Source organism: Mytilus edulis, chromosome 7 (assembly GCF_963676685.1).
Source record: "Mytilus edulis chromosome 7, xbMytEdul2.2, whole genome shotgun sequence".
NCBI lineage: Eukaryota > Metazoa > Mollusca > Bivalvia > Mytilida > Mytilidae > Mytilus > Mytilus edulis.
In genome coordinates this window covers 79,526,620-79,548,134 of record NC_092350.1, presented here as the reverse complement: position 1 = coordinate 79,548,134, position 21,515 = coordinate 79,526,620, and the positions used below count along the sequence as shown (strand labels likewise).

The window sequence follows — 21,515 nt, the reverse complement described above, 5'->3', positions numbered from 1 at the left end:
CTATACGACCACGTGCCCGTGTGAGATATTGAACATTCGAACAATTCAACTTTAAAGACAGTTTGTGAACATTCGAACATTTGAACTTTAGAATCTTTCTTGACTTTGTAATTACATAATAAAATTTATTTAATCATATTGACTTCGTCACACAGTTGAGAATGTAGAAAGACTAGGAGACACAAAGAAAGACAGATTTAATAGTTGACACATAGACAGACTGATAGACCTGAAGACAGACTTGTGTTATTGCAAAGGAACTAAAATTTTGTATAAATAAACCTTTTTCTAACACTGTTCGGTTTAATTTTCAGACGTGTATATAAGTACATGTAGAGAAATCTATAATATATAGGGGAAAAGTTTGGCATGGTGGAAAAGTTACTATATGTATACGTATTGTCAAATTTCCGCGGGGGAAGAATGGCAATGATCCAAAATTTCCCCGGGGGAAATATTGGCTCATGCCAGTCTTTCCCCCGGGGGAAAAACTGGCATGGGGGAAGAATGGCTATATAACAACGGTCAAGTTGTCCAATAGCGGCCCGGGGCAGGAGGTCGTGTGCGATCAAAACAATCGATAACGTCACTGTCCATATTCAGCGTCCTCAACAACCAAACTTGGAATGGACATGAAGAATCAAGGTATTTTTTTATTAAGTGCTGTAGTTCGTAAAACATTGCTTCTTATTAATACATCAATAATATTGTCTACTTAATTTACAAAGCACTTCTCAGAATTAGATAACATTTCCTTGCTTTTGTAAAGTGATAATTTTTAACAAACCTTTTAACAATTCAATTCAATTCTTTATTTACACTCAGACACAAAATATGTGTTACATGAGGACAAATTACAAATCAAATACAATAAATGACAGAATAGACAGGTAACTATTAACAAAAGTGTAATTTCTAAAGATAATAAAACTTGTATTAGATACATGCATCTTTCTAAATGAAAGTAGACAGTTTCTTAATAAATATAGCTAGATTATACAATAACTGACAGTGACACAATGACAGCATATTTTGCATTTTCAGTACAGATGGGTATATTGTATAATATTTCGGTATATATTTCTTCCGAAGTTCAGTAATAGAACTATTATTACATACATATAAATAATGATATTCATCACCAATACATGATTCATTACATAAGGTACATATGCGATCTGTTCTAGCGATGTTGTACCATCTGCCAGTTTCCATAGGAATTTTTAGGTTACATGTTCTCAGTTTTGAAATCCAGATTCTTTTATCCTCTGGAAGACGTAATAGATAATTTTCCAGACCAAACTGAGATTTAAATAACTTATAATATTCGCCACGAGACGAGTTATCAATATTACTGGACCACTTTTGAAGAAACTGATCTTGAAGAATCTGTTTTATAACGGGTTTGAAAGTTGAATAATCAATGTATTGGTTGAAAAACATGTAACCTAATCCTGAGTTGTCAAATATAGATTTTACAAATGACACCCATTTAAATTCACAAATACCATCAGCATGTATTTTGAAAATAAGCTTATACATAGAACTACTAAGTTTGTTTTCATTTTTAGCCATTCTACTCCAAAACGATAACATTCTTAATTTTACTTTAATTTCTAGTGGAAACCTTCCTAATTCTCCATATACCATAACATTTGGAGTACTTGATCTCACATTTAAAATTCTCTTGCAAAATTGTAGATGAACTTTTTCAATTATATCAATGTTTTCAAATCCCCATATTTCTGATCCATACAATAAAATAGATTCGACAAGATAATCAAACAATTTAAGTTGTAGGTCAATAGGTAAATGTAAATTTCGAATCTTTGTATAAACAGCAAAAAGTGCTTTTTGCGACTGTTCTACAAGCTTTTTCTTTGCACAAACAAATGACCCATTATAATTAAGCAAAAGACCAAGATATGTATAGCTATCTACAATTTCAAGAGATGTACCATCAAGTTTAAAATCAAAATCCATTTTCGATTTTCTTTTGCTAAAAACCATCACTTTAGTTTTACCAATATTCACACTAAGTTTCCACATTTTACAATAGTTTTCAAAACCTTTGAGAGCATTTTGCATTTCATCATAATTATCAGCAAAAATAACAGTGTCATCTGCATACAACAAAACAAAAATTTCTAAAAATACATGTAATTCATTATAACATTTTTCTTTAATTAATTCTAAAGGTAAAACATGAAGTTCTCTAAAGTAATCTTCTAAGTCATTTAAGAATATGGAAAACAAAAAAGGGGAAAGATTTTCACCCTGACGAACTCCAATCATACAAGGGAAGAAATCTGATTTCGTATTGTTGTACTGAACACATGATTTGATATTAGTATACATATTATATATAACTTGGAAACATTTTCCTTTTATCTGGCTTTTTTGTAATTTAAACCAAAGTCCAGTTCTCCAAATGGTATCAAAAGCCTTTCTAAAATCTATGAATGTACAAAACAATTTTTTACCAAAGGACAAATACAATGAAACAAGTACATGTATGACAAATATATTGTCTGTAGTTGAATGCCCTTTCCTAAAACCGGCTTGATTTTTAGAGATCAATTCCAGTTCATTAGAAAAGAAATTCAGTCTTTCGTTTATAATCGAAGTGAAAAGTTTACCCAGACAACTAATGAGTGTTATTGCTCGAAAGTTGTCAGGATCTTGTGGATTTCCTTTATTCTTAAACACCGGCTTAATTATACCCAGGAGCCAACTATCTGGGATAATACCTGTGTCTAGCACAATGTTAAAAAGTTTACAATACATTGAGATAAACTCAGGTGGGGTGTTTTTAAGATATTCGTTTAGAATGCTGTCAATCCCAGGTGCTTTACTATTTTTCAATTTTTAATAGCTTCAGCAACTTCTGTCTGGGTAATAATCCCATTTAATATTTCATCATATATAGGATTTTCTTGAATGACAGCATCTATATCGATAGTAATATCCCCAGGTTTCATATCGTCTTGCATTTCATCCTCCGAATTATCAGAGTTAAGATTTTTGAAATATTCTGAAAAAGTTTCGACAGATATATCCGGACTATCTTTTTTAGAGTTACTAAATTTATTCAACAACTTCCAAAATTGCTTCGAGTCGGATTTTGAAAAATTTCGCAGCTCATTTGCGCACTTATCTTTATATTTATTAAAACTGTTGCTCATCTGCTTTTTAAACTCTCTGGATCTCTCATTAAGCATTAATCTGACATTATCGGATTTGTCATGCTTAAATTTTGCCTTTACCTGATGAAATGCATCCCTTTTCCCTCGACAAGCTCTATCAAACCAAGGTTTATTACTATTACTCGATTTATATGAACGAATATTCGAGTTGCCCAATACACTACTGGCTGTCTGGGTCAACACATTGCCAAGGTCATTGACAACCAATTAACAATAGATATTATTTTCTATATTTTTTATTGTATACAATGCATTAAATTTATACTTACAATTGTATGGATTTAAATGTTTGTTTATAGTCATGGTTGCAAGCTCGTTCGTTTGATGTGTTTGAGCTTTTGATTTTGCCATTTGATTATGGACTTTTCGTTTTGAATTTTCCTCGGAGTTCTGTATTTTTGTGATTTAACTTTTTACAGTAAACACACTGTAGAAGGAAGTTTTTAACTTATTCTGCATCAATTCTAAGAAATTCTTCGTCATCTATATAAAAAATTGAACCAAGTCAAAAGTTTACATTTGAACTGGAATACCAAATTTATTTCTAATAGACATCTTGTATCTTTTTTCAGAGCTTGACTTTACTTTGTCTAGTCAAAATTGTATTGTATAACAATTCTAAAGTACAGTTATATATTAATGTCAACCTTAATTATTGATCCTTTTAGCTGTTCATGCATGCTCTTGATTTAAGGAGGATCAGCATTTTTTAACAAACTTATTGAGAGACAATGTTATAATTTTTACATGATTTGTATTTTACACAAAAAATATCACATACCAAGCTTATTTAGTTTGTTTATTTTTTCTCTATCCTCTACAATGTTCACATTAGATCTCCAAAAGTTTTAGTTTTACAAGTACTTTATTGATATGATGTGTGTGTCTGTATGCTGCATAGGATTTTGTGCTTTTGGTTTTTTGTATGGCATGGACCTTTACAAAACGAGGTTCTTAAGTTGCCATCATAATTTAGAATTAATCCTTGATCTTCTTATGTTATAGTCACTCCAGACGAAAGCATTGGCGGCTGGCAAGTTGAGGAAGTCTTCCCTCATAGTCGAGGATTAGATCGTCCTCCTACGCTCGGCAATGAAGTTTCCTTGGAAGAACACAATGAAACACAAAATAGCCAGAGGTATCCGGCCCAATATGCTCCAACCAGTATGGCTCAACATTATCGGGCCGGTCCAAGATTTCTCCTAGGTCCATGGACAAACCAGAATCAGCAGTTTAAGAGATATTCAGAACAGACCTATGTTCCAACACAACCTTCTCCGACTCCAAGAGTATCAGTTCGTCTTCGTCCTTCCACTCCTGAATTTACAGAAAAATATCCACAACCTGGCCTCAGGATTCAGAATCAACAACCTCCGTCGTATGAGGAATCAATTCAGCACTATTTTCCTCGGAGGCAAAGGAATCCTTCGACACGTTGCACTGTTCTCTATCAACCTCCAAGTCATCAGAAGGAAGGTTATGACATATCAGATGGGTCTGTTGTAAGTATTGATAATAATGATTTGTTAGGTAACTAACAGTCCTGCTGATAAAATGTATGCTCTGTCAGTACAGAGGTGGGGGAGTGACTAATATTAGCTAAAAGTGTAAGCATTGGAAAAATCCTCTTGTTTATATATCCTACATGTACCACTGTTTGGAGGAATTTAAAATGACAGTTAAACGCAAACATTGGAATCGTATTTTATTTTTTTTAATTTTGATAAATACAAAATTTTCCAGAAGGTGCTTTCTTTAAAAAAAAATTGTGTTTACACTTAGAAAGCAACACCATTCTTACAGTAAACCGATTAGTCGAGTATCATTTTGGTTGTCGATACCCGGTACAACTTCAAGCGATACTCAGTCGAGTACTCGTTGACATCCCCAATTAATATACATTTGAAACGTCGAAAGCATTGCAAAAATATTGAATATTACCTGGTACGACACTTCCTATTGAAAAATTTCCCATAATACATTAAATCCCCCCCCCCCCCAAAAAAAAAAAAAATAATACATCCGTGATCATACAGACAAACGAATATAAGTAAAACAACGCAAAAATTAAGAACATTTTTCACAGAGAAAGGCGAATAGAATAGTAAACAAAATATACTTGTTCGAGTCGTTATATATCAATTGGATATAAGCGTCTGTGAATATCGAACTGCCTGCATGTGACTAAGGTCGTTTTGCACCTTAAAGCCAAAACAAAACTATTTATAATGTGCAAACAGTGGAATTGTGGCCAAAAAGACCAAAGAGACTGGACGTATAAAGCACAAAATTACGTAAAGGACTTGAAAAGAAAAAAATATATCTATGCAAATTAAAATGAGCAATTCACATAATGGACAAAGTTAGTGCACCACTTATGTTTGAACGGCTAGAACTCCTCCGAAAACATTCGATATCTCATTAAAATAGTTTTTAAGTTTGTTGAAGGATACATTTTTCATAACCTACCTAAGTTCTCTCGCATGATAGGATTGATGAATTTTTTTTTTTTTTTTTTTTTTTTTGGCACAAAAATGCCCGGATAGTTGTACTCTTGTCTTTGAAAATAAAACTTTGCTTGACACATTGTAATTGACATATACGTGTAAAGCCTGTTGTTTTTACAGGATGTAATTCTATAATAAAAGGGTCGAAACATGGGAATAGTACTGATCACTCGGTAAGTCGGTTCACCTCCGAACAGCATCGCTTACCACCGGACACAACAAAACACCGCAAAACACCCGAAAATGATCTATAACTATGAAGAAAACAATATTCTATTATGTTATCTTATCTGTTTCACGTATTTTAGTAAAAGATTTAACAAATAAGATTAAAACGAAACCAATAATTAACACCAAAAAAGAGTAGAAGAATTATTTGATTGTAACTTTTTTTAATATTGATGAAATCAGGTTTAAATATCTAATAAGACTAAATCTTTCATTTTAGTAGATCGATGATACTGAATAATGATTCTGAATATATTTGTGTTTGAATCATTATGAGAGAGAAATCTAGAAGTATGTGATATGTCTATGATAAATATCACAACCATAGGTACTTGGGGACAGGACAATTTTTTTTGCCCTCCCCCTTTTTTTGCCATTATTTTGGTGTTTTTTTTTTACAGCTTAAGAACATAAATATTCACAAATAACTTGTTTATTTACTATTAACTACCAATTCCAAGTTTACTATCCACAACGGTCATTGATACAGTATGTGGAGAGCTCTCTATATAATATATAGAAGTAATTATCAAACTGATTAATAGAAAACGAAAATATAACGGATTTCGGAAAAAAGGGGGAGGGCAACAAATAAATTGTCCTATCCCCAAGTATCTATGGTCTCAACCTTCTATAAAATAATTGAAAACTGAAACCAAAAAGTATTGGAATCACAGATATTTCGTGTAAATGTTATCATGGTTATTGGACAACATTTTATTTCCGATATAAACAATTGGACAACATTTCATTTCCATGTGATATTATTGGTCAAATTTACGATTGGATCAAAAATCTGAAGAGATCTATAGAACAAGAAATACATAGACAATTCGAAAAAATCTAAAAGTCTATAACTGATATAATAATTGGCTAAACGCAAAATTTCATAACTTAAATGGTCTAGTTTTTTTTGCTTTTCGAGGACTGCAGACCGTGAGTTCCAATTATTCAGTACAGGTTAACTCCTGTAACCATCGCGGTACCATTTATTTATGACTGTCAGCAATTTTCATTACCAATTATATATTTGATTTTTGGGCAACGGATCTTTTATGATTCTAGACAATTAACGAACAAAACTTCCACTGTTACCATGGTTATTGACTGACGGAGTCCCGTTCTTGTACCTGTTGTAGTTTTGTTAACCATTAACTATGATTATATATATTTCCAGATATTTACAGACGAGTCTGTATTTAGTAGTCCGCCGATAGATTGGACAATACCAGCAATAATTTCCCTTGTTTTCTGTCCGTGCATTGGATTGTTAGCTGTATCAGCAAGTAAACAAGTAAGTCAATACTAAGAAGAAAGTAAGATAGATCAAACACAAATTATCGTTGGTGTATTAGCGAACGAGCTACGCAAACAAAACCGAAGGTGGACACATATTAGTAAGTGGCCATCGGTCTATCGAGGTCAAAAATACCTGGGGCATATTGTTATTAGTTCAAGACAATACCAAATAGAAATGGCTGTCTAAAATATTTGTCTTATCGCTTAACTCTAAGTCAATTGTGAAAGAATAAATCTGTACTCAGCAAGTCGTCTATAAAGAAAAAAGCATAAAACAAAGAAAACATACGACAAACGTTAACAATAAGTCCATTCCCAGGTTTTTTTTGGTGTGGTTCGTGTTGCTCAGTCTTTAGTTTTATATTTTGTATACTATTATTTGTTTGTTTGTTTTTATTTTAGCCCTAGCCGGTTGGCAGTTTATTTTCGACTTATGAGTTTTAACAACTAATGGGTGCTATAGGAGGTCGACCGGAACTTTTAGCCAGGATTTCGTTGCATGTATAGGCATCGAAACTTAAACCAAGTTTTGTACAACATTGTTGATTGACACTCATTATATTTTTATATTGTGAAAGTTAGAAATGTAAGACTAAATCATACATTGGTATATTCCTAATACATTATTGTTTTCTTTGCAGGCTAGAAAAGCTGTTGAAGAGAGTGATTTCGATATTGCTCACCAAAAAGCCAGAAGTGCCAGAAATCTAGTGTGTATTGCTCTGATGATAGGACTGTTGAGCTGGGGATATTTGATATGTTATGCTTATTTCTGGAAATACACTTACAAGGATTAAAATAATACCAAATAATTTTGTGTTACTCCTTTGTTTGTAAATTCTCCTATTAGTAAGTGTTCCTTGGTTAATCTATCCTATATGTAAGTGTAACTTTGTTTATTTATCCTCCTATATAAAAATGTTCCTTGTTTGTATATTCTCCTACATGAAAGTGTTCCTTTGTTTGTATATCATTCTATATGTTAGCGTCCCTTTGTTTTTATATCCTCCTATATGTGTGTGTTCCTTTGTTTGTTTATCCTCCTATATGTTCGTGTCCCTTTGTTTGTTTATCCTCCTATATGTGTGTGTTCCTTTGTTTGTTTATCCTCCTATATGTTAGCGTCCCTTTGTTTGTTTATCGTCCTATATGTTCGTGTCCCTTTGTTTGTTTATCCTCCTATATGTGTGTGTTCCTTTGTTTGTTTATCCTCCTATATGTTCGTGTCCCTTTGTTTGTTTATCCTCCTATATGTTCGTGTTCCTTTGTTTGTTTATCCTCCTATATGTTCGTGTCCCTTTGTTTGTTTATCCTCCTATAAGTGTGTGTTCATTTGTTTGTTTATCCTCCTATATGTTCGTGTCCCTTTGTTTGTTTATCCTCCTATATGTTAGCGTCCCTTTGTTTGTTTATCCTCCTATAAGTGTGTGTTCCTTTGTTTGTTTATCCTCCTATATGTTCGTGTCCCTTTGTTTGTTTATCCTCCTATATATTAGCGTCCCTTTGTTTGTTTATCCTCCTATATGTTCGTGTCCCTTTGTTTGTTTATCCTCCTATATGTTCGTGTTCCTTTGTTTGTTTATCCTCCTATATGTTCGTGTCCCTTTGTTTGTTTATCCTCCTATATTTTAGCGTCCCTTTGTTTGTATATCTTCCAATATGTCAGTGCTCCTTTGTTTGTTTATCCTCCTATATGTTCGTGTTCCTTTGTTTATTTATCCTCCTATATGTTCGTGTCCCTTTGTTTGTTTATCCTCCTATATGTTCGTGTCCCTTTGTTTGTTTATCCTCCTTTATGTTCGTGTCCCTTTGTTTGTTTATCCTCCTATATTTTAGCGTCCCTTTGTTTGTATATCTTCCAATATGTCAGTGCTCCTTTGTTTGTTTATCCTATATGCTAGTGTTCCCTTATTTGTATATACGTATGTCAGTGTTCCTTTATTTGTATATCCTCCTACATGTAAGTCTTCCTTTGTTTGTATATTCTATTAGTAAGTGTTCCTTGGTTAATCTATCCTATATGTAAGTTTTCCTTGTTTGTATATTATCCTACACGAAAGTGTTTCCTTGTTTGTTTATCCTCCTATTGCTTGCATGTAAAGTGTTCTCTTGTTTGTATATCCTTTCTGTATGTTAGTGTTCCTTTTGTTTGCATATCCTATATGCTAGTGTTCCCTTATTTGTATATCCTTCCATATGTTAGTGTTCCTTTGTTTGCACATCCTCCTATATGTAAGTCTTTCTTTGTGTTTCTATCCTATATGTAAGTGTTCCTTTGTTTGTATATTCTCCTATTGCTTGCATGTACTTATATCTGATCATTCGTGAATGTTTGTGATTTTAAATGGTATTTCACATTAAAACAAGAATTGTGTCAGAAGTTCATGAATGCCCCACTTGCACTGTCATTTTCTATGTTCAGTGGATAGTGAAATGGGGTTCAAAACTCTAATTTTGCATTTAAATTAGAAAAATTATATCATAGAGAACATGTGTACTAAGTTTCAATTTGATCAAAAGCTATCTTGACCAAAACCTTTTAACCTTGAAGTGGGACAGAGAGATGGATGAACAAATGAATGAAAAGACACATAGACCAAAAAACATGCCCTAAGCGGGATATAAAAATCATACATTTTATTTAAAACTATGATCTAGTTCACCAAACTAGAGGCTGTAAAGAGCCTGTGTCGCTCACCTTGGTCTATGTGAATATTAAACAAAGGACACAGATGGATTCATGACCAAATTGTGTTTTGGTGATGGTGATGTGTTTGTAGATCTTACTTTACTAAACATTTTTGCTGCTTACAATTATCTCTATCTATAACAGTACTTTCTGTGGAAAATGTTATTGAAAATCTTCAAAATTTTAAGAAAATTGTTAAAAATTTACTATGAAGGGCAATAACTCCTTAGGGGGTCAATTGACTATTTTAGTCATACTGACTTATTTTTAGTTCTTACTTTGCTGTACATTATTGCTGTTTACAGTTTATCTCTATCTATAATAATATTCAAGATAATAACAAAAAAAACAGCAAAATTTCCTCAAAATTACCAATTCAGGGGCAGCTACCTAACAACCGATTATCTGATTCATCTGAAAATTCCAGGGCAGATAGATCGTGACCTGATCAACAATTTTACTTCCATGTCAGATTTGCTCTAAATGCTTTGGTTTTTGAGTTATAAGCCAAAAACTGCATTTTACCCCCATGTTCTATTTTTAGCCATGGCAGCCATCTTGGTTTGTTGGCCGAGTTACCGGACACATTTTATAAACTAGATACCCCAATGATGATTATGGCTAAGTTTGGTTAAATTTGGCCCAGTAGTTTTAGAGGAGAAGATTTTTCTGAAAGATTACTAAGATTTAATAAAAATGGTTAAAAATTGACTGTAAAGGGCAGTAACTCCTAAAGTGGTCAACTGACCATTTTGGTCATGTTTGACTTATTTGTAGATCTTACTTTGCTGAACATTATTGCTGTTTACAGTTTCTCTCTATCTATAATAATATTCAAGATAACCAAAAACAGCAAAATTTCCTTAAAATTACCATTTCAGGGGCAGCAACCCAACAACGGAATGTCCGATTCATCTGAAAATTTCAGGGCAGATAGATCTTGACCTGATGAACAATAGTAATCCCATGTCAGATTTGCTCTAAATGCTTTGGTTTTTGAGTTATAAGCCAAAAACTGCATTTTACCCCTATGTTCTATTTTTAGCCATGGCGGCTATCTTGGTTGGTTGGGCGGGGCATCGGACACATTTTTTTAACTAGATACCCAAATGATGATTATGGCCAAGTTTGGTTAAATTTGGCCCAGTAGTTTTAGAGGAGAAGATTTTTCTAAAAGATTACTAAGATTTACGAAAAATTGTTAAAAATTGACTATAAAGGGCAATAACTCCTAAAGTGGTCAACTGACCATTTTGGTCATGTTGACTTGTTTGTAGATCTTACTATGCTGAACATTATTGCTGTTTACAGTTTATCTCTATCTATATTATAATATTCAAGATAATAACCAAAAACAGCAAAATTTCCTTAAAATTACCATTTCAGGGGCAGCAACCCAACAACAAAATGTCCGATTCATCTGAAAATTGCAGGGCAGATAGATCTTGACCTGATGAACAATTTTACCCCCATGTCAGATTTGCTCTAAATGCTTTGGTTTTTGAGTTATAAGCCAAAAACTGCATTTTACCCCTATGTTCTATTTTTAGCCATGGCGGCCATCTTGGTTGGTTGGCCGGGTCACCGTACACATTTTTTAAACTAGATACCCCAATGATGATTGTGGCCAAGTTTGGTTAAATTTGGATTAGTAGTTTCAGAGGAGAAGATTTTTGTAAAAGTTAACGCAGGACGACGACGACGGATGCCAGACGCCAAGTGATGAGAAAAGCTCACTTGGCCTTTCGGCCAGGTGAGCTAAAAACCTGAAACAAAATCAAGAAGATTTGGTATGAAACCTTCCCTCTGCACATTTCCACAAAGTGTAAATTGGAAATTTGTTCTCATAAAAAATTGATCATGTTTAAATCATTTAACTGATTGAGGCAAACAGAAAGTAGGATAAACTAAAATAATTTGAATCATATATCAGAAGGGAGCACACAGCACAGATGATAATGGATGGCTACAAATAAACACATATTCAGGATGAGAACATGTTACTTCTATATGAACATTAACCCTGCTTAGTACTTGATTGACATTCTCAGGCTGATTTTTCACATGCTAGTTCACTAGTTTTAACAGTCTGTAGAAAGACATGTTACCCTACTAAGACACAGTTTGTTTTATTCAGAAGCAACAAGTCTTCACTCTTAATCCTTAAAGCTAGATGCTTAGCATAAAAGCAGCAAAAATTTACTTTTTGGTTTTCCCCAGCTGGGGTTCACGCAGAACAGACATTAAAAGTGTACTAAAAATAGGAACAAATGTACAAGAAGAGAAACAACTTTATCTATCTACTAAAAATACCTGGTCCAACAAAACTGGCTGTGTCATCAGTGTGTCAGAACAGTTGGGAAAATTTAAGTTAACCATATTTCTCCCTTCTGTGACAGAGGGGTACAACAAGAAGTCTTGCCACTGAAAGGATATGGGGAACTCTCATGCCGTACAGATAAAAAAAACTGTATAATTCTTTTTATTTTTTTTATTTTTCTAGTTTAACTATAACATAGTTTATATCAACATTTTAAATAACATTTGAGTACTCCTAGCTTTAATTTACTCAAAATTGGATAAAAATATGACGGAATCTAAATTAAATGATTGTAAAATATATAAAAAATCTGAAATAAGACAATATGGGAATAAAAATCACAACATAAATAGTTTTGAACTGCAGTCAAGTTCTGCACACCTCATAAATCTAAGAATTGCAATGACATACTAAGTAAAGTACAGAATTCATGTAAAACAGCAGAATTATTATATATCATATAACTGGAATGATTCTATGGTAAAAAAAAATAAAAAAAATATTGAAAACCATCTGAATATTATTTTTAATTTACCAGCTTTGCTTAACAGAAATTATACCTAAACTGTATTTATATGACTAGTTAGTAGTATTTATGGAAAATATGTGAGGTCATTATTCTATTTCATAATAGAAATTTTTCAAATGAAGTGCACAAGGTGATAGATGCCATTTTTGGTTGAATAATCTCTTTTAAAGAGGAAGTAAAATACAAGGACAATTAAGTTACATTTGATCATAACAAACCGCTTGCTTACCATTCAGCCATAGTAATGTGTATCATAACTAGAAAACATTTTAAAGGACGGAAACATGTACAAATTACAACAATTATAACATGTATTCAACTTGTTTATGATAAACTGCAGTGGTATACTCTAAAGTAGGGTATAAAAGTATAGGTTACAAGTTCTTAAGGATATACTTAGGTGAAGTTAAGTAAAAATTAAGAAATTAAAATTGATACTATAAGCTGGTAGAGCATCAATTAAGGATAAAGATAAGCTAAAAATATTGATAGGTCATGGACCTCCTTTTTTAGATATTTGAGATCTAAAATATGGCGGGAAAAGGCTGACTCAGACTTTTACCTTATATTTGCATTGGTAAAATTTGGGTCTCAAAAGAAAAGAAAGAAAATCAAGAATCTTCTAAAATTTTGGTAAATGACCTTTCATGAGCTATTTTAAAGTCTTATATGAAAAAATAAATGGGTGTTATGGGGCAAAATATTTTACATTGTATTGTATGGAAAAACACCAAGGAGTGCGAACATTTGACACAAATTCCAAAACCTCACCTAAGTACATCCTTAATGAATTGAATATGGAATAATAACATAACATTTATAATCAACATATATATATCACAGATCAACATATGCAACTTCCCATCATTCATTTCTGTACACCAATAAACATATTATTACAGACATTTCTGTTAAAAAAAAAACCACTCTTGTTATGGACTCATCCCCAACATTTGACACAAGAAGGGGATACTTTGGTTTATAAATTAGCCAAAATTTAACAAATGACACTTTAAATGCAGAACCTTCTCAACTAAAACAATGATTTTCTATAGTTTTGTCATGGATTTCCATTTTATGAAAAAAATAAAATAAAATGTACCTATGCAAAAAGATAAATAATTTCAAAATCAAGCACTTATATGACAGTTATCATTGAATGGTCTTAACGGGATGTGTGTGTCAATGAAACAATGAGTTGACTTAGGCCATAATTAATTGGCTTTTCCTCAAATTCCTTTATGGCACATCTCAGTTTTTTAAATATATTTATTAAAATTTGGAACTTACATGTAAAAAAAAATATATACCCACTGCACTAAAGTTCCAAAAATCAATAAAACCTTGACAATCATCAATGTTTTCAATCTTTCTTTTTGTATCTGAAGAACAATTATTTGATTTGGTAGGCCTTAAATTTCCTCTTCTATATAAAGCTGAAGCCATTTCTGGAATCCAGATAAATAAGATTTATTATTACCTATGACTAGATTAATATTATATGATTTTTTTTTTTAATTATTCCTCACTGTCTGAAATGTACAATAAAAAAATATAAATTATATATTACAGAGATTAGAACTATATACAATTGTTATATACAAGTATTTAAAAACTGGACAAATAAAATTTTTGCTGCCCTAATTTTTTTCTGTTTGAAATCTTACTCCTCATTAATTTTCAATTTACATATTTTTAATCAGCCATGATAATATACAAAGCAAGCACTAAGATATTCTACTGAAATATTTTCCTTCTTGGCAATCTTGCTAAAGCAATGTTTGTGTCGCTATGTGTCATGGTTTTTATACAGCTACTGACAGACAGTAGCCTCGTTCAAGATTGATTATAGTTAAAAGCAGTGGAAAAATCTGTTTGACTTCTTGAAATAAAGCAAAGTCTCAAACTTGTGCACAAATTTTATCTGGAGAAGGAACAGATACTAATATACTGTCCAATCAGAATTCTTTTCTAAAAAGTATCACATGTGTATAATACGGTAAACCAACTTATTTTCGCAAAAACTGTATTTTTATGAGTACGAAAATAATGCAAAGATAAATTGTAGCACATATCTATCATTTAGGTATTCTTCATTCAAATACATCAAGAGAGTAAAAATAAATTGCTGATACAAATACATTAAAAAATTTAGAAAATAGCCTCAATGAATTGCAGCAAGGTCGTCTGGAAAGTGCCCAGAACGAAAGTATCAGCCCAAATAAGTTGGTTTACAGTATATCATTTTAATAAATAAATAAAGACCATTACAAAAATAATTTCTAGGCATATTCTTTCTTCTGTAAAAATCTGTTATATTCTGGGTATTCCATTATTTACATATAGTGATAAATATAAGCTAGTATTTTCCAAGTATATACAAAAACGAGCAGATGATTGAAAGGCAATAAATAAACAATATAATATATAATATTTACAATACTACACCATAAAGCAACATTAACAAAGTGATTGTACATATATATCAGCTATCACAATTTCTTGTAGATTAAAATCATTAGTAAAAATGTAAATATAAAATGTCAAAAAGATAAAATCCCTCAAAATAGAAAGGCTTTAGGCAGCAACCATTTGATTTTCTGGGGGGGGGGCTATGGTTTTTTTTTCTGGACAAATTATTTTTTTCGCAACAAGTCGAAAGCAATTTTTTTCTTTCAATTTTAGCATTACATATAGTGGCAGCTGAGGGTGAAACAAACAATTTTTTTTTCTCAGAATCAAAAACAAATTATTTTTTTCTCCAAAAACTGGAAACAAACTTTTTTTTCCAAAAAAAACCATAGCCCCCCCAGGAAATCAAATGGTTGCTGCCTTAATAAAACTTGAGACAGGCACAATAAAACTTAAATATTACAATACACAGAAATGTTTTGCTTTTATGAATAAAAGAATGTGTTCAGACCAAAAACTAAAACATAATTTGGATGTCATGCTATCGTGCAAATTTTAACAAAATATATATTAAATTGAAGCACTTGAGTTTAGGTGTATTGATGGAAATTTACATTGAGCATTTTAGTTATACTAAAAGTTGCATCCCTGTAAACTGCTATGTAAATTATTTTTGTGTGTTTGTTATTATTCATAAAAGCAAAACTTGACCGCAGACCACTGGAACAACAATAAATATTGGTCAATAAGTGACAATTTTATCAAATAAATAATTTCACATTATAAACAGTACAAACTGGACAACTTGGTTAACAATATTTGCCTTTATCGCAACAGCAACAAAATTGAATTGTTGAAAGTTCTTCTTCATAAAAGTCCATAAATTTGTCCCTGAGTAAAAAGCTTTAATCATGTTGTTATTTGTAAATCAATTCTTTATTCTAAAGCTTTTAAAAAATGTCACAGTTTCTGAATAAAATAGATCTGTATGAATCTCTGCTCAGTATTTGAAAATATCATGTTCCTCATATTTTTGACTCAAGTAAATACAAGTAGATTTCTTTCTTGCAAAGATATATTAAAGAAATTCATTAAAAAATTAGTTGTTAATAAATCTATCAGCTAGCCACTAAAATATCTCTAACAATTTGTCCATCATCTTTGTCTTTATCAAACCATCGATGACATTGGAATTCAGATGTAGCACTAGTGCCCTGATTTACTACTTCAACCTTCTCAAGGAACCAGCCAGGACGGAAACCAGAATTGTCATGCTCAAGTCGGACTTTTATTAATTCACCTGTAATAAATAATAAAAAGAATAGTGTTAGCAGCATAAATAATTGTTGTCTGTTGTGTTGGGTGAATTTGATTACTTAGAATATAATGAAAAATGCAACAGGGTTATAATTGCAATAGTTTAAACTCACATTTTGATTTTTGATATGAATTAAACAGGATTTTTCTCAATATTGCAAAAATTTAAATCACATTTTAGTCCAAAATGACAAAATTGCAATAATAAATGCATGCAATAATTTTTGAATTTCCAGTAAACCAAGAAGCTACGACTTGTATATGCTGACATAATGTCATTTATAGTTAGACAGTAAAATGGAGGGACAGAAGAAAACCGTTACACATCTGGTCTTCATAATGGGTATAATAATCAATTCACACCCCTTAAAATGTTTCTTTTCTTTTAAAAATATCTAATAACCATTGTGGTGGGTCTCATTGGGGACTAAGCGTGACGCGGGATTGCCTATTTTTTGTAAGTGTGACACGTGAAAGTCAAATTATTGTGACATAAAAACGGAAAATGAAGTCTAGCAGGACATGGGAATTAACAAAAAAATAAGAATTGCTTACGTTTATAGTGTAAGCAGGATATGGGAATCTGACAAAACAGTAAGCGGGATCCACAGACCCCCATTGTGGTTTGAGTTGAAAGTAAATCTTTGTGTATGACTCCATTAATTTGTTCACTTACCTAAATCTAGACATTCCAATGTGAATTTATCCACCTGGTTTTTCTCAAACAGATTACGGAAGCTTTGTTTGAGGGGACGTTTGCCACTATCTCCGTGTTCTCCAAACAATGTTACAAATACATTGGCATTAGTTCCTGCTCCAGACACGTCACCAGTGTATACTATTACTTCATACTTAATGGCAGCTAAGTCTACAAAAAATATTTTTATGATAAAAGTTCTTGATTGAAACTCATTTATCTTGATACAGTGTAACCTGCCTAATCTGACACCTGAGTATTCCAACATCCTGCTTTAATCGGCACATTCTCATGGTCCCAAAATATGCCTATTCTTGCAGAAAAAACCTGAGTATTCTGACACCCTGCTTAATCCGACATATTTTTCTCGTCCCCAGTGTGACGATTAATCAACCATTGCTTTTAAAAATTAGAAATTTTGACATGTTATCAAAATTATGAGAGAAGAAGGGGATTAAAAACTTATCTCTAAGTGCATTTTTATTTTAATCTGAAGATAACAAAACTTTATGATTTTTTTCTATTTTTTATTTATTTAGGAAACTTCTTTTATATGATAGTAATTAAGATAACCTACATTAAAAGGAACAAGAATGTGTTCAAAGTACACGGATGCCCCACTTGCACTATCATTTTTCATGTTCAATGGACTGTGAAATTGGGTAAAAAAACTAATTTGGATTTAAAATTAGAAAGATCATATCAAAAGGAACATGTGAACTAAGTTTCAAGTTGATTGGACTGCAGCTTCATCAAAGACTACCTTGACCAAAAACCTGAAGCGGGACAGAGGAACAAAAGAACAGATGGATGAACAAACGAACAAATGGACGGACGGATGGATGGAGAACGAAAGGACGTACAGACGATAAAACATAATGCCCCTCTACTATCGTAGGTGGGGCATAAAAACTATATAAAATATTGTTTACTTACTTCTTACAACAGCTATGTGACCTTTCTCTACTGCTTTGACCTTGACTTTCTTTCCATCTGCAAGGTCGTATGCCTCTTCAGATATTGGTAACCATGCATTTACTGAGAAAACATACCTGTAAAAAAGATAATTAAACATGAAATAAAAGTTAAAGATGTTGAAAACAAAATTTTCTCTGTCTTTTCCTGCCTGAGTTACAAAAGGTAAATACTTCATAAAACATACAATCAATCAACACAAATTACATTTATACACATGTTATGAAGTACCTCTGTTATATGGACTGCTATTTTGTAAAATGGATGGTTTATTTTAAAAATAAACTGTTTAGATTTTAAATTTCTTGACAGAATTATAATCTCAACATCGAGTTTCAAAAAATAGTTTTTCCTCTTGTAATTTATTGAAAAAAATAATGTTTTTATAGGATTCTAGTTGAAAAAAACTTTGTTTGTCACAAGAAAAAAAGCTCAAAAAAGCTCAATGGAAAGGAGTATTATCTTTGATCAAATTATGTCTCCATTCACCACTTCAATGTCTATCACATTCCTGCATGCACCAAAATACATTCAACCAACAAAAAATAAACAACCAACTTACTTGTCTCCAGAGACGGTATCAGTGATGCTTAACTTCTTACACAGCCACTGAGCCTCCTTGCCATTGGCATTACCTACAGGTATATCCTCTCTCTCACAGGCACCCACTGTTACAGACTTCAGTTTACCCAGAGGTTTACAGGAAAAGGTAAATGTGTTGGTTGTACCTCTGAAATAATACATAGCATTCATTACAATTTAACATTGTTTTCTATACAATATAAAAGAATTAGGCATTGCGTAAAAAAACAACCTTACACTACAACCGATGTACAACCTTCAACACAGGGTACATAAAAATACTGCATGCGCTTTGTTCATTGTTGAGGGCCTACAATGACCTGTAGTTATAAATTTATGTGTCATTTGGTCTCTTGAGGAGAGTTGTTTCATTGGCAATCATACCAAATCTTCTTTTTTTTATGGTTAAGAAAAACATATTTGCCTGGAAATATGTGCATCAAAGATAAAAGTAAAACAATACTAATCATGTTTTTTTTCTTCTAAAAAAAACTTTAAAAAAATTATGTTGTCTCTAACTCACCTGCGTAATTTTTTGTCAACTTTGCTGTTGTGCATTTTGTATTTCTTTGTTCCTTTTTCACCATCAATAACAATCCAACCATGATGCATTGTTCCAGCCTCGTCAACACCAGAGGTCTCCACTTCTAATTCATAATCTGAAAATTGATAGGAAATATTGTCTGAATTCCTTACAGACTTTATATTAGGTACATGCAATTGTATTTTTTATTTAAAGTTAAATGCAAAGAGTTTGGAATTTTCCTGCAGTATCTTTTCAGAGTCATTTGTATATTCTAAAATGCTTCTTCTATGCAAACCCTGCAATGTTATTTTTTGTTTGCATATTGTTCCTAAAAGATTTTATTTCCTGGTTTTACCAGCTAATAAGACTTTAAACTTTTTCTTTTGAGACCATACAACTCATTCCAAAATTTGTCTACTTTTCCCCTAGTTTACCTAGCGTAGGAACGTCATTTCTATTGACACCTCACCCCTAGTTCTATACCATAAGATAACTTACTGATGACCTCTTTATTCCCTGGAGATCGTGGTGTTGATGATGTACCACAAGTTAGCTCCCTTACAATCTGTTTGTCATCTTCCTTGGTTGACAGCCATTTATCACAGTGAAATTTATAAACCTTCTTTGTCTTCAGATCTTCTACCTCTATATTGGCTAAATGCCAGGCTGCACCAAGTCCTGGAATAAACAATTAAGTTTTCAATACATTTATGAAGGTTGAGATAACATAAAAATCATTTATGGTGAGCAAATAAATATATCAAAGAAATTGTTTGTCAAATATTTGAATATACCAAATTTGAGAAATATAACTCATTTGGGTGACTGGTCCTTTTCCTGTTGGTTTTGGCACAAAATGTATCATAATACATTATATAATTTATCTTTTTCTTAAACTTTGGAGATAAATTTTTAAACTTGTAAAATGTTTTCATCTCCCTTACACAATAAGGAAAATATTGCCAAAATGATGGTTAAATGTAGTCAAAAGTTAACAATATCTGACCTTTATTATCATGCCAGACTCTACACTTTGACATTTCTCCAACACTCAGCATGTCTTTAAATGTGAACACATCAACCTGGTCATTCTCAAAGGGATCTTTGAACGTCTCTGATTTGTCCAGATGTAACTGACCAGTATCACCATTGGCACCAAATAAAATAACATATACATTGGCATCTGTTCCTGCCCCTCTCACATTGGAAGTCTTCACACTGATCTTATAGGAGGTTTCTGAAATTATTGCAATACAAGTTATATCAAACTTAAACAGTATAAATAGTAAATAAAACATTTTCCAGATGTTTAGTAACTTAACATTAGTGTGCATTCCACACTCAATGATAAATTCCATTTGTAAAAATAAGATATGCTATTTTCATCAATTTCTAATAAATACACATACCCGGTAATTATATTGAAACTGCATTTAAAAATATTAATCCACATCATAATTATGTACAACATATGTCAGGCAAAAAAAGTATCTGCTCTTTAATTTTGTTTTTCGTTTTCTAGTTCATTTTTGTGATATTCACACTTTTGCTGTACTAAGCTTTATTATGGCACTTAGTATAATAAGTGATGCATATGACCCTCATATTATCGTAAAGTCTATAATACTTACTATCTAGAGCCTCTTTTCCCCTTATCTTAGCTGGAAGATCTTTGGAATAACCTTTCTCTTTACTCAGCCAATCTTCGTGAATAAAATTGGTCTTTTCTCCAGTTTTCATGTTAAATAATGCAATCTGTTAAAAGAAAAGATGAGAGATTGTTTCAAAATAAAGCAGTTATTTAAATAAAAGATAACAAAAGTTCTGTCCTGTTAAATTTTGAGGAAGAAAAATAAAATTTAGAAATAACATTAGAGCATTCTGTCCTAATATAGATGTTATTCACATTTTCATCAAAACTGTATGGTAAAAATAAGGCATTATAGACACAGTCATGCACATGAAGTATTTAAAACATCTCATCTCCACCAATATATAACAAAAAATATTTTTGGCTTTTTAAAATAGAAATGTAATTTTTGGAAAAAAATATTTTTCTTTATGATTTATTTTTTTCTTTGCTCTTGCTACATTCTATTCTTTTCTTTCCTAGGAATATATACAACTCATACTGACCTTTCCTAGGAATATATACAACTCACACTGACCTTTCCTAGGAATATATACAACTCACACTGACCTTTCCTAGGAATATATACAACTCATAC

The 21,515-nt window shown here is 31.9% G+C and overlaps 2 protein-coding genes across 8 annotated transcripts in view; one reads left to right on the top strand and one right to left on the bottom strand.

Moving 5' to 3' along the window:
* The first annotated feature begins 523 nt into the window (after window positions 1-523).
* LOC139482299 (uncharacterized) lies at window positions 524-8,052 on the top strand. The gene is made up of 4 exons (XM_071266101.1): window positions 524-645; window positions 4,212-4,708; window positions 7,119-7,235; window positions 7,882-8,052. The coding sequence occupies exons 1-4, from the start codon at window positions 627-629 to the stop codon at window positions 8,035-8,037; spliced, it is 789 nt and encodes a 262-aa protein (XP_071122202.1). The 5' UTR covers window positions 524-626; the 3' UTR covers window positions 8,038-8,052.
* A 4,356-nt stretch (window positions 8,053-12,408) lies between these two features.
* Window positions 12,409-21,515, bottom strand: part of LOC139482342 (lipoxygenase homology domain-containing protein 1-like) — a 75,310-nt gene continuing 66,203 nt past the window's right edge. For all 7 annotated transcript variants that reach the window (XM_071266192.1, XM_071266193.1, XM_071266190.1 and 4 more), the window contains 8 exons: window positions 20,919-21,042; window positions 20,294-20,524; window positions 19,786-19,965; window positions 19,285-19,420; window positions 18,742-18,909; window positions 18,141-18,256; window positions 17,184-17,375; window positions 12,409-16,490 (listed from right to left, as the gene is read on the bottom strand). In XM_071266192.1, the coding sequence (XP_071122293.1) occupies window positions 16,309-16,490; window positions 17,184-17,375; window positions 18,141-18,256; window positions 18,742-18,909; window positions 19,285-19,420; window positions 19,786-19,965; window positions 20,294-20,524; window positions 20,919-21,042 (1,329 nt within the window). In that variant the 3' untranslated portion in view covers window positions 12,409-16,308. The remainder of the gene's footprint in view (window positions 16,491-17,183; window positions 17,376-18,140; window positions 18,257-18,741; window positions 18,910-19,284; window positions 19,421-19,785; window positions 19,966-20,293; window positions 20,525-20,918; window positions 21,043-21,515) is intronic.